The sequence below is a fragment of the Gigantopelta aegis genome, chromosome 15 (assembly GCF_016097555.1).
Source record: "Gigantopelta aegis isolate Gae_Host chromosome 15, Gae_host_genome, whole genome shotgun sequence".
In the NCBI taxonomy this organism is placed as follows: Eukaryota; Metazoa; Mollusca; class Gastropoda; order Neomphalida; family Peltospiridae; genus Gigantopelta; species Gigantopelta aegis.
In genome coordinates this window covers 32,300,419-32,314,083 of record NC_054713.1, presented here as the reverse complement: position 1 = coordinate 32,314,083, position 13,665 = coordinate 32,300,419, and the positions used below count along the sequence as shown (strand labels likewise).

Sequence of the window (13,665 nt, the reverse complement as noted above, 5' to 3'; positions counted from 1 at the left end):
GACACCATATAACCGTAAATAAAATGTGTTGAGTGCGTCGTTAAATAAAACATTTCCTTCTTCCTACTTTTATGTTGATCAGTTCTTAACCATTTTTGTTTTTTCTCTTCTTTTTTTCTTAAACACTCATTAGAGATTTGAGTATCTGACAGTGAAAAATATATTCTGTTTTTCAGATTGATTTTGCAAGCCGTGAATGTCAGAACAAATTCTTTGACAAGATGGAGAAGACCGGACAGCTGAGGCCGGGGGAGTGGCCGGATGAGAGGGGAGGGGCCAGAATCAACCGCAAAGTTTCAGAGACCTTCACAGAGGAAACCATGTAAGTAGCCGTTTCTTTAGAACTCAGGGGTGGGAATTCTCCTCGGATCAGCTGTTTTCCTCTCATGGAACATTGCGTTTCTTCGCATTTTAATCGTCCTTTCCTCCAAAATGTGTCAGATGTCACAGATTTTAATCTAGGATTTCAAGAATTTCTGGGACCCCTCTAGATTTCCTTTTTTTTACAGTTTACCAATTCCCACCCCTGAGAACTGCATTTGTTGATTTATTTAATTTAATTTATTACAAGCCTTTGATTGACACTTATATCCTTTAAAACAAATTTGGTTAAAGGGAATTTTTATTTTTATTAATATTTAAAAAACTTAAAAAAAAAAAATTCTATTTGTTAGGCAAGAAACCCCTCCAAAAAGTCTGCCTCTGGTCAGACCAAAGTTCCAGATTTGATGCAGCTTTTTTCTTTCTTTTTTCCCCCATTTTTGGTGGGTTTTTTAAAGCATGGATTGCACAGGAAAGTTGGGTATATTTGGGTTTATGACGAAATAAGGGTCATGTATTTAAATTGGAATCGGAATGCACGTACTAGTTCATGCATGATGGCAAAACAGTTACTTAAAACACTTGACATGCGAGGGTCGAAACTGACACGCGCACTGACCAGAGACCGGAAATTTATTTCGTTTGGCCTTAATGACAAATTTGCTTAAATAGCAATGTTAAGCATTCCTTTCATGAGCAGTTTGCAAATGAAGACCACTTTTTAACACCTATCTCTGCTTGTTTTCAGCTTCCCAGCCAAATTCCCAGCCACATTTAAGAAGGGATATTATCGAGCAGGCAGAAATAGTCGCTCAGGAAGTTGGAGAGGGACAGAGCCATTCACGGAGGAATTTACTGGTACCAGAAGACAAAGGTCGGCATTGACTTTGGAACATTCTTTCTCTCTTTTTCTTTTTTTCCAACAGGGGCGGGGTTTATATTTATTGTATCAGTGAAAATGTCCTTCACAGGTGAATTTAAAAGGAGAGTCTGGCAACCTCAAGCCATACCATTATTTTTTACACTGTGCCGTCCCAGTAAAATTTCTACTTTCAATGTCTTGGTGATCAAGTTACATAGAATTTTCATCTTGTTATTCAAGGCTGTTTTAGCCAATGCTCCACAACTGGTGTAACAAAGGCTGTGGTATGTATTATCCTGTCTGTGGGATGGTCCATATAAAATATTCCTTGCTGCTAATCGAAAAGAGTAGCCCATGAAGTGGCGAGAGCGGGTTTTCTTTCTCAATATCTGTGTGGTCCTTAACCATATGTCCAACGCCATTTAACCGTAAACCAAATGTGTTGAGTGCGTCATTTAATCAAATGTTTCCTTCCTTAAAGGCAGGTAGAAAGAAAAATGTTTTTTTAGCTTGACAAGTATAGAATAAGTAGTCTTCAGGTTAGCTTGGAAATAAAAGATATACTCAACAAAATTATTTAAGTGCCAGTAGTCTGTTTGGCAAGTTTTTAAAGAGAGAAAGAAATGTTTTGTTTAACGATGCACTCAGCACATTGTATTTACTGTTATATGGCGTCAGACGTGGTTAAGGATCACACAGATATTGAGAGAGAAAACCCGCTGTCGCCACTTCATGGGCTACTCTTTTTCGATTAGCAGCAAGGGGGCAAGTTTTTAAGAGAGAAAGAAATGTTTTGTTTAACAATGCACTCAGCACATTGTATTTACTGTTATATGGCGGTCAGACGTGGTTAAGGATCACACAGATATTGAGAGAGAAAACCCGCTGTCGCCACTTCATGGGCTACTCTTTTTCGATAAGCAGCAAGGGGGCAAGTTTTTAATTTCTAAATGTTATTTATGGTAGAATATTTAATTCTTTTGAATTCTTAAGTGTGTGACAAATGTTTTAGAAAGTCACTAGCCTTTACCGAAGCTTTGGCTAGTGCTTTATGTATTTCAGTAATAATTTATAATTTACAGTTGATAATTACAACTAGCCCAAACCTAAAATTCACTGGCTGGGACCGAGGACTAGTGAATTTGTTGAATCCTGCAGAAAGGTTACAGCTTTTTTTTCACGATTAGCTTTCTTGTTTGTTATTGCTCTATGTATTATAGTAATTTACAGTTGATAATTACAACTAGCCTTGACAAAAAATTCACTAGCTGGAATCGAGGGCAAGTGGATTTATCAAACCATACAGCTTTTTTTCACTATTAGATTTCTTGTTTCTTACATTTTAATTACAGTTTTGGTTGTTAAATAAGAATTTATTTATAGTTTTTTTGTGAATTTATCAATGTATAACAGTAAAAAAAAATTTTTTTTAATTACAAACAACACTTCTACCATGAAATCTCTCAAAACCGGACATTTTTACAGTCTCTTTAAAAACCAGGACAGAATTTAAACTCTCTAAACCAGATCCCTCTTAAAACCGGACATTTGTCTTGGTACCAAGGGTGTCCGGTTTAGAGGCGTTACACTGTATTTCGTTAAAAATACCCCAAAATCAGTTTCTAACACACTTTCCATGACCAGTTTTATGTAATGATGTCATGTTTTGAGGTTTATCAAAGGATAACATTCAGTTTTTAAGTGACGTCGTGCAATAAGAATAGAATGAAGAGTGAATTGTATAACTGGTGAAAGTTTGTAATTAAAAAACCAAACAAATTGTACATTATAAAAATTTTAAAGTCTTTTTATGTTTATTTTTTCCAGGTCGACGGAGAGTTTCCCGACACCGACTAACGGGGATTACTACAAGAGTGCTGACGATTCATACGAACAGGAACTGCGTGAATATGGCTTTAGTCAGCGGGAGAGACGGGAACGGGGGCTCGGGGATGAATGCAGCTTCGACGAGAGATCCCGACTGTCTCATGAGGTATCGGTCGACGAATACGAAGAACGCAAGATGGACATTTTCCGCAGCGACAGTCCCGGCAGTGATAGGAATTCGTATGTGTCGGACAGTCGCTACCGAAACCGTTCCGAGGACAAGGGCTACCGGGAACATTACGCCGATCCGGATCGCCTTCGTGGCAGCCGGGACTTCGACCATCACAGCGACATCAGTCGCAGCCAATCACCTGTCTCGTTTCATAGCACTGGGCGGAGCCCCAGCCGGCGCAAAGACGATGATGTTGCATTGCACGGGTCGTACACGCCGCCCACGCCGACAGAAGAAGAGCCGCCCATGTACAGAGGCTCGTACTTCTCCGGCAGTGGGGATACAGATTATTCCAGGAAATCACGTGATAAAAACGACGTGCTTCACCGGCACCACTTGTCTGACGAGACATTGGTGAAGTCGCAGCCATGGAGTGTTGTTTCCATGACGATAGGAAGTGCTAAACCTCAGTCTGAAATCGTAAAGGTGCCCGAAAAGGTGACCTCGAGAAAACGTTCCTACGAGGATGCATTGACTAAAGATGGTGTGAAACTGGATCATAAGATTTCAAAAAAAGTGGACCGACAGGATATCAGTGGTGTGCTAATAAAATCTACTGTGTCTGTGGAAAGGTCCAAACTTGTGTCGAAAGCTCTCCATCCGGATAAGTTTCGATTGGATAAGAATGAAAAGGAATTACTTCTGAAGCATTCTCGATACGACAAGATCATGCATAAGGCGTTCGGTGAGGGACATGTGACGGGAAGTCCTTGTTCGACAAACAGCCATCCCGAGTCGGATAATGGCTCGCTAGGTGAATCAGACTTGTTGGAGCTTGACGAGCAGAAGCAGTTGTTGTTGAAAAAGCTGCAGCAGCTCGAGGATGGTGGTACGATGAGTGATAGTGATAACCAGAAAAACGATGTACGGATAGTGTCGAAAAAACGCGAAAGCTTGGACAGTCGCATTTTCAAAAGTTTAAAAAGCGGCAGGTTAGAATCCAAAAAGAGTAAGCTGGAAGCGGTTATCGATAGCACACAGAGTTATCGCAAACAGATGGAGAAAATGAGGATTCTTGAGATAACTAAAGTGGGGAAGGACATCGGGGTTGAGAAACGACGGAAGAAAGTAGTGGTTTCTTCCGCTGTGGTCCCAGTTGTGTTAAAAAACGATGATAGCGAGGGTGAGGAGACCATTGCCAATTCACCAAAAGAAATTTCTGCTGATTTCCGTCAGATCAAAAGGAGAAAGTGTGAAAGTAAGGACAGTGACAGCCTCAAAGGTCGTTCGTACAGGAAAAAAGAGAAAGGATTTAGCAGTGACGATGAGAGTGAGGTGCGGGGTCTTAAGAAAAGAGACTCCTATGACTTGTTGACCAAGACTATAAAAGTTCACGATTCATCATTTCATTTTCCATTATCTAAATCACCCAGGTACGATTCTCATACTCCATTAGAACCATTAGAACATTTGGAGAAAAAGTGTTTACCTGTCATTATTAAAGATGAGTGTGATGAAGTGTTAGAAGATCCACGGAAAAAGAAATATTCCAATTACAGGGAACACATTTTGTCCTCTGTGCTGGGCAGAAATGTTACACCAAACATTGTGCCAGCAGATAGTTCAACAACTTCGCCAAAGGACGAGAAATTGACTTTTGTGATACAGAACACGCCCGGGTGTCCGTCGAGTCCACGGATGGACGACTCGGGTTTACCCGAACCTAGTGATGACGTTCAGGAGATCAGTCCGAAGGACGCCAACACCGTAACGCAGAAGTGGACTAGACCTGTTCCGTTTGACCTGTCCGAGCCTGCTGTCAAGCCGGAGGACGAGAAATCTGATGCCTCTGGTGAACACATTGAAGGCTTGGTCGATTCCACATCAGTATTGTCCTCTCTCAGACCGCACAGTCCGTCTCCTCTGGCAGCCGTTGATGATGAATTCTCCGACAGCTCCGACGAGGACCCGAAGACTCCTGGTGAGCTCAGTCTGGAGGAGAGGATTCGAAGGCTGGATGAACAGATGAGCAAAGCTGCCCTGAACAAGCCTTTGGAGTTGCAGCTCTTGGCCAACACATCGGTTCCTAGTCCCTCCAGTCAACCACTCAGCACAACCAGCCTCTATTCCAAGTACAAGATTAAGAAGCGGCAGGATGCCCTGAGTTCTGAATCCACTACAGCTACAGAGGGTACGGATGCGTCATCCGCTATGGAAAAGTCCAATGAACCCTCTGACATAGTGAAGCAGTTGCTGAACAGGAGAAGTAGAAGCATTCTTGATCAAGATTCTAAACGACTGCAGCAAATAACTGCTGACAATAATGACACTAGAGAATCTACTGTGCCAGCAGCAATTTCGACACTAGTGAAAATTCGAACAAAGGCTGAAGCCAAGGCGATGCCGGTAACAACACATATTGGTCCTCTGGGAACCCAGGCTGTTGTAGGTAGCTTGGAGTCGATTACCTCTCAGTCACATATAGTGTCGCCGGTAGCTGTTAGTCATCCAACTTTGGGAGCCAAGACACCACAGCTTCCGCAGCCAGCCCAGCCAACACAACCAGTACAGATTCCACAGCCAGCTCAGATAGCAAAGCAGGAGCCTCAAACGCCAGATGATACAGAGAAGAAACAAGAAGTTGCTTCTTTACCAGCAGTAACATCTCCACCAAGACCACCTCTTAGCACGTCGGAAGCCAACAAGGAAGTAAACGTTCCACCTGCAGCATCTTCTGCAGAATCATCCTCTAGTCGAGACATGCACGAGATGGCATCAGAAAGTCTCTCTGATGTAAACCAGAGTCAGACTGCCCAACATCAGGAGGCATTGTTCGCAGGTGTGGGTCTTCCTCCAGCAACAAATCTTCCAGTACTACGATCTCCTACCATGACTTCAGCAACTGTACCTACGATACCCAGGCCAATGGAAATCCAAGCACCGGGTGTAGCAGTGCCGGCTGCAGCACCTGTTGTTACTGGTACCACTGTAAAAGAACCATCTGGCTGCTCTCCGGTTACAACGCAGGCTGGGTTTACAGGAACAGTGACATCACAGACGCCCGCTGTTGTAGCTGATCACAAACAGGATGCATCAGTTTCTCCTGTGCAGCCAAAAGGACTTGCAGATACTGTGATCACATCTGTAGGAAGTGTTATTCCTAATTCAGAGTCAAGTGTGCCATCATTACCCATGGCTACACAACAGTGTAAACCAGAACCGATATCTTCTGTTGCTCCACCAGTGGTTAATTCAGAACTTGAACCACAGAGTCGGATACCGTCAGCATCTCATATTGTAGGGGAGGTAAAACCAGAGACAAATGAAAAAATATCTGTTACAGACACAACAAAACCTTGTCCAGAAAAGGTTTTACCCCTCCCACCCAAAGCAGCTGAAACGATTCCAGAAAAGATGAAAACAGATACATGTGCTCCTCCTGTTAGCTCCATTCCGTCCACTACACCAAGTTCATCAAGTGTTTCTAAGACAACACCTTCTTATCATAGATCAAAGTCTAGTGATGAAAAGAGTGCAAAAACAAAAACTGTTAATCAAAACAGGTCTTTTGACTTCTTTGAAAAGACTCCTGACCCAGTTCCTCATACAGAGAAGAAAAAAGAAACATTCCATAAAAGTCATGATTCACATGGCCATCACAGCTCTTCTTCTCATAAGGAGAAAAGTAAATCTGAAACGTCCAGCAAGAAGGAGCATGATGCGTCGTCGTCTCATAAGCACACGCATTCAAAGTCGACGTCTCCTGAAAAAAAGTTGTCCAAATCTCACAGTCAAGATCATTCGGAAAAGAAATCTGACCACAGTTCCCACAAATCAACTGAAAAAGTGAGGCATGACTCTGGCAGTAAAAGTAGCCACACAGAAAAAATGAAGACAAAACACAAAGAAGGCGATTCCAAGAAAGAAAAGGATCACAGCTCTAGCACAGATAAAGTGAAACCGAAGGAGAAACACGATGATAAGAAGAAAGACAAAAAATCTGAGGAAAAGAAATCGGATGACAAGAAGTCCGAGAAGAAAACGGAGGACAAGAAGGAAGAACATGAGAAAAAAGTTGAGAAGAAAGTGGATGAAAAGAAAAGTGACAAGAGAAAGGAATCCACATCATCGACATCTTCATCCAAGTCAAAAGAAACAAAGTCTGAAAAACCGAAGTCATCTTTGCCAACAGCAGAGATGAAGACTGAAAAATCACAGAGCTCAAAGATTCAGGAAAAGTCCAGCAAAGAGCATAAGAAGACATCTTCATCTTCTTTGAAGGATGTTTCTTATTCCAAAGAGAAGGAAAAAGACCGAGATAGGGAAAAGGAAAAAGAGAAGGAGAAGGAGAAAGAGAAAGAGAAGGAAAAGGAAAAGGAGAAAGACAAAGATAAGGATAAAGACAAAGATAAGGATAAAGATAAGGATAAAGATAAGGATAAAGACAAAGATAAGGATAAAGATAAGGATAAAGACAAAGAGAAAGACAAAGATAAGGATAAAGATAAAGACAAATCACACAAAGAAAAGGATAAGTCTTCAAAAGATAAAGAAAAATCATCAAAGGATAAAGAGTGCAAAGATAAAGATTCAAAGAAAAAGTCCAAAGAAAGTGAAAAATCCCAGAAGGAAAGTGAGAAATCCCAAAAGGAAAGTGAGAAATCCCAAAAGGAAAGTGACAAATCTCTAAAGGAAAGTGAAAAATCCCAGAAAGAAAGTGAAAAATCTCAAAAGGACAATGAGAAATCCCAGAAAGAAAGTGAAAAATCCCAAAAGGATAATGATAAATCTCAGAAAGACGGTGACAGGTCTCAAAAACATGGTAAAAATAGTACCAGCAGTAGCAAGTCCAAGAATGAAAACACTCGTAAAGAAAAAACATCAAAATCGAAGGAAAAGGAAAAATCGGGGAAAGAGAAAACCGTTAAAAAGGATGAAAAGAAGAAACCAGATAGGAAGCTGACTGCATGGGAAAAAGATCAGAAGGCCCAGAAACGTCTTATTGCTGAATTGGGTATTGATGCACTGCAGCAGTTGTCATTTACGTCCATGTATGACAAGGTTAAACAGCGTTCAACAGAGAAAGAGAAAGAAAAAGATATTGAAGATGTGAGGAAATCGTTCAGCAGACTGCATCAGACACGTTCAAAGAAAGGCCGGTTCAGTGGTCATGAAGATTCGGACACTAGTTTGTTTGATTCGGATGGATCCGATTCAGATAACAGCAGCCGGAAGGGGCATGCCGAAAAGAATAAAGAAAAGGTCAAGAAGAAAAGCAACATCATTGAGAGTTCATCATCTGATGAATTGGAAGAGTATGTAAGAATTAGACGGAAGAAGAAACAAAACATGTTGAAGAGAACCAGGCAGATTTTAGGATCAGTTACGGACTCCCAGGAAGACATGGATGTAGAATTGCCTTCTGATGAACCTTCTTTCCCGAAGAAAGCGAAGAAAACTCCAACTAAAAAGGCAAATCCTGTACATGAATGGACTGATTCAGAGCTTGAAGATAATGTTGAGGAAAGCAAGTCTTCTACAAAGATGGAAGATTATACATCTCTCAGCCATGATGTAACCATGACAGAACCAGACACAATGGACGAAGCAGAAAAGAAACCGTTGGAGAAGAAAGAAAAGAAAAAGAAGAACAAAGATAAGAGCGAGAAGACATCTAGTGCTAAACCTTCAAGGAAGAAGGATGATGAGAAAAGTCACATGGAGAGTAAGAGCTTGCAGGATGATCACCCTATCAGTACGGCTGTTGCTGAAGTTAAGAAAGAGAGGCATGAAACAAAAGATGCAAAGAAGAAGACAAAGGATCACAAAGACCAGAAAACATCACAGAAGAGTGAAGAAAAGGTTGAACTTGAAGATGATTCCAAAGAAGATGCTAAAATAAAAGCAAAGAAGGAAAAAGACGACTCAAAGTCTAAGAAATCATCCAAGTCTGAAGAAGGGAAGGTCAAATCGAGCAAAGCAGATTTGAAGGAAAAGCACAGTAAGTCCAAAGATTCTAAAGTAAAAGTTCCTAAGCCTCATGTGAAGACGCCAGATTTGAAAGTGAAAGTGGAAAGCTCCGACTTGAAGGATGTTAATGATGTTAGCATGGATGAGAAAACGCAGGAGAAATCTGAAGAATTGCCACCAAAGTTGATTAAAGCTGATTTGAAGGAAAAGAAGTCTAAAAAGTCTAAGACAAAGAAAAGTGTTAAAGAAATGGAAGAGATTACAAGTGCAGATAAAAACAAAGATGTATGTACTACACCAGTTAAAGAGGAACAGGATTGGTCAAATGAATGTGCTTTGTCTTCACCTGTACTAGTCAGTCCAGTAAGAGACCATGAAAGAAACATATTCGGGGATTTCGAAGCATTTAGCAAACTTCCTAGTCTGAATGTTCAGAAAAGTGAATCTGAGAAGTCTTCTCTTGTTAAACAGCCAAGAAAAGAAGACCATTCTGACACAGAAGACAACATCACAAAGACCAAAAAGACAAAGAAAAAGAAGAAAAAGGAAGGAAAGTTGAAAGAGAAAAAGGAAGAATCTGGTAAGAGAACGCAGGACGAAACTGCTCCAGTTTTAGAAAAGGAGGAAGGTACAAAAACAACCGAATCTTCCGACGTTGGCAGCAGAACACCAGGGGCTGACCAGAAGGAGAAAGACGGTAATGCCACAAAAACTAAACATCATTCTATGGATGTGGATTCTAATTCCGAGAATAAAAATGCTATTATGAGTCCATCGTGTGATAAGGCCGAGAGAGGCCTATTTGATAGGCTTACAGGTTCGTTTAACAAAACAAAAAGTCCTCCAAGAACATATAGTGAATTTGGCACCAGTGACATCCTCAGTCGTTTTGTAGATTCTAGTATCAGTATAGTGGACAAAAACGTGGATACTAAAAATAAAGACTTGATGTCGGAAATTGTTATTGGAGAAAAATCTAGACAGCTCAGTGGTCAATCCCTTGATAAGAGTGACATCTGCCACATTGGCAATGAGTTGAAAATATGTTCTGGTGAGAGTGAGTTCATTGTTGGAGATAGTGACTTCATTACTGGTGATAATGATATTGAAGTGTGTGGAGATGAAATTCACTTTGACTTTGAAGAGAAAAATCTGCTCATAGACTTCGATGCAAAGGAACCCGAATCAACAGCTGAAGTGGTCAGTAGAAAAAGTGAATCGCAGAAAGAGGTGATTGGTATGAAAACTAAGACGAAAAATCAGCTGAAGAAAGATGTCAACAAGGCTGCCAAAAATGAAGCTAAGGCCAACAAAAAGGTTAAGAAGAACGTGGTTAAGGAAAAGAAAGAAAAGAAAGAGAAGATAAAAAAACCTAAGAAGAAAACAGCATCACCATCCGCTGCTTTGAAAAAGAGTGATAATGTCAATAAACTGTTTAGCTCCGATTTGAACAAACGATCTAACGACTTGTATGAATTTGATGATTCTGAGACAACCACTGAAGCCTACAGTCACACGAGGAGGCTGCATAAGGAAAGTGACCCAGGAAAGGAATCTAAATCTAGTGATTCAGGACCACTGCTCATGCGACAGGAAAGTGAGGGAAAGAAGTACTCGCTCCAAGCTCTGGCAAAAGCAGCCTTTGGACCACAAGAAGTTGTGAAATCCTCAGAAGACAAACAACCGAAAGAACAACCCAAACTCTTGGATTGGTCCCGGCTTGTTAAGCCACCTTTTATGGAGACAAAAGATGACTCTCCTCGATCTTTGGAAGACATGGATCCAAGTAACCTGATCGTTCCATTGCCAGAGGAGAAGGAAGATGAGGAGAACACACTGGGTGAAGATTTAACTGGCCATCTTGGAGTGCCAAACACAGCTGCACTTCCTCCTGTTCCAAGTACTAGTTCACCTGAAAGGAAAGAACAAGAGGCTGAACTGACTGTTGATACTTCCCAGACCGTTCCTCCAGTAGAGAACGTCACAGACTCAACAGATGTAGTAACAGCTGAAAATTCTGAAGGGAATACCCTCGATCCAATGTCATGTGATTTAGACAATGATGAGTTGGCAGTGCAAGAAGCATCAGATGAGGCTGCCAGAGCAGTCGAATCGATCCTGTTTGACTCTTCAGATCCTTACGTTATTTCTATGCCAGAAGCCACTGAGCCTAGTGTACAGCAAGACGCACAGCCTGCCGACAAAGACAATATGACACCAGAATTCCAGCCTCAAACCTCAGGTTCTAGTGAATTTGTGATGGAATCGCCACAGCAACAGGTACCTTTAGAACAACCTTCAGAGTCCATTTCTGAAGAGCTGGAACAAAGTAAATTTATATCTGATTCTGTGAATCAAGACCAAAATGTTGAATCAGCTGAACAGGACAATAAAACTGATGACTCTGATTCCAAACTTCCGGCAACTCCAAGGCGAGGACAACGCAGAAAGGCTAAAACACCCAAATCTAAAGGAAATAAAGCTGATGCTTCACAGGAAGCTTCTACTGCTGCTGAAAATCTGCAGGAAGGAACAGAATCTGAAAAACTTCAGATGCAGCCAGAAACTGGCAGTGGTTTTACGTCTCCAAAATGGGACTTTGAGAAAACCGAAGGTGACGAACTTCCTTCAGGTCAAGATCTTACCATCCCTGATGACCTTCGGAATTCTAGGTCGCCAAGAGGTGACAAGTCCAAAAGTCGAGGCAATTCACGAGCACGTGGTTCATCAAGGGGGCGACGTCAAACACGCGCTACAGCTACTGGTAAAGACAGTAATCTGGATGGAACCATTGACACCGATGTTAACAAGAACATGCATGAGGAACACAGCAACAGATCATTGTCTTTCTCTTCAGATGAAAGTTTTGGCCTGAAGATTTGTCAGGGTAACGAGCTGGATTCTACCTTGGACGATGAAGATGGTCAGCTTGACCAGGATGCCAAGTCTGAAGGTGAAGGTCATCTGGTAATTGCATCTGATGCATCGCCGCAAGATTCCTCGTACAAGACACAACGTTCCACGAGGCAGAGGAAGCCAACCAATTACAAAATGATGGATTCCGGAATACCTGCATCTTCCTCTCCCAGACCAATCCGAGCTGCAGCTTCACCTAGAGCTCAGAGAGGTGCGCAGTCACCAAAGAACATTACCTCTCCTAGAGGCAGAGGCTCTCCCAAGCCATCAGATCTGGGCTTGCCAGTGGTCAAACTTGAGAAATTGGAGATGGGTAGAGCTAAGAAGAAGGATGATTCAGCTATTAAGAAGGGCTTGAAGGATGAAACTGAGGATGATTCACAGAATATTCCATTAACGTTTGATGACTGGAAATCCGGATCTGGATCAGGATCTCATCCTGCTGAATCTGCTCCAATCTCAGGATCTAAGGAGGACATCTATAAGTTTGAGCTCAGCGAACAAGAGCAGAAACCTGAACCAACACTTAGACTGAGAGCGCGAGGAGGAAAGAAGAAATCCACAGACAACATGGACACTGTTGAGCAGCCTGCCACATTGGCTTCAGTTAATGTCACGTCTGCTCATTTTCCACCGACATCATCGGCAGCATCTTTTGTGTCGCCTCCAGTTCCGGCATCAACTGCTAGCTCTCATTTAAGCTTCACATCTCACACGTCCTCTGCATCAATGTTCATGCCCTCTTCATCACTGGCTACGACAGATGGAACAATTCCAATTTCATTTGCGTCCTTGCCACCGGTTACCTCTTCTCCAGTTATTGTATCATCAGCACCCGCTTCAGTCGGCTACCTGCCGCCTACAGTCTCAACTCCGACATTGTCACAGGCAACAGCAGCAACAGCATCGCACTATGTTCCTCCAGCATCGACACCACAGCAGACCCAGGCCCAGACTATTGCTCACATCATGGAGTCGATCAAAGCTAAGCATGCTGCAGAGCAGGAAGCTGCGTCGATGAGCAACATTGATCGAATCATCGACGCTGTGTCAAAGGGCAATTTCAGCATGCCAGAGAGTCCAGTAGTTGAACCAAAGCATGAGGCTCCGACTGCACTGGTGTCAATACCTTCGTCAACTGCTGAAGGTAAGCACTGTGTTTTAATTCTTGCTTGACTTGTGTTTTATGTCCATCTATAATTAGGGGATGACTGTCATATTTGACCATTTGAAGATGTTTAATTGCAATATTACTGTCACAGTTTGAGTTTACAGGTGATGCGAAGCAGAGATGGTAAAATGGATATTTTGGATAGTAAAAGCAACATTAACATCCACAAATGGTCAAATATAACAGTTGCCCTTTTTGAATTAAATATACTCTTCAAAAAAAGAAACGCAAAAGGGTACAAATGGGTTATAACTCCGATTTTATGTTTCCTACCGGTTCATGCTTTGTGAATATAAGGTCATTGCATGTCCCAAACACATTCCCACGGTTACATTCGATAAAACGCAGCTACTGTACAATAAAGTTCCAAAATGTGAATATTCGCAAAAACGCAGCCACGTGCAAACCATGTCACCACTGCACGTG

The 13,665-nt window shown here is 41.8% G+C and overlaps 1 protein-coding gene across 2 annotated transcripts in view; it reads left to right on the top strand.

Annotated features, from left to right (window-relative positions):
* Positions 1-13,665, top strand: part of LOC121390489 (protein split ends-like) — a 108,672-nt gene that overhangs the window by 77,856 nt on the left and 17,151 nt on the right. For both annotated transcript variants that reach the window (XM_041522320.1, XM_041522319.1), the window contains exons 11-13: positions 177-322; positions 1,070-1,195; positions 3,011-13,215. In XM_041522320.1, coding sequence (XP_041378254.1) covers positions 177-322; positions 1,070-1,195; positions 3,011-13,215 — 10,477 coding nt within the window. The remainder of the gene's footprint in view (positions 1-176; positions 323-1,069; positions 1,196-3,010; positions 13,216-13,665) is intronic.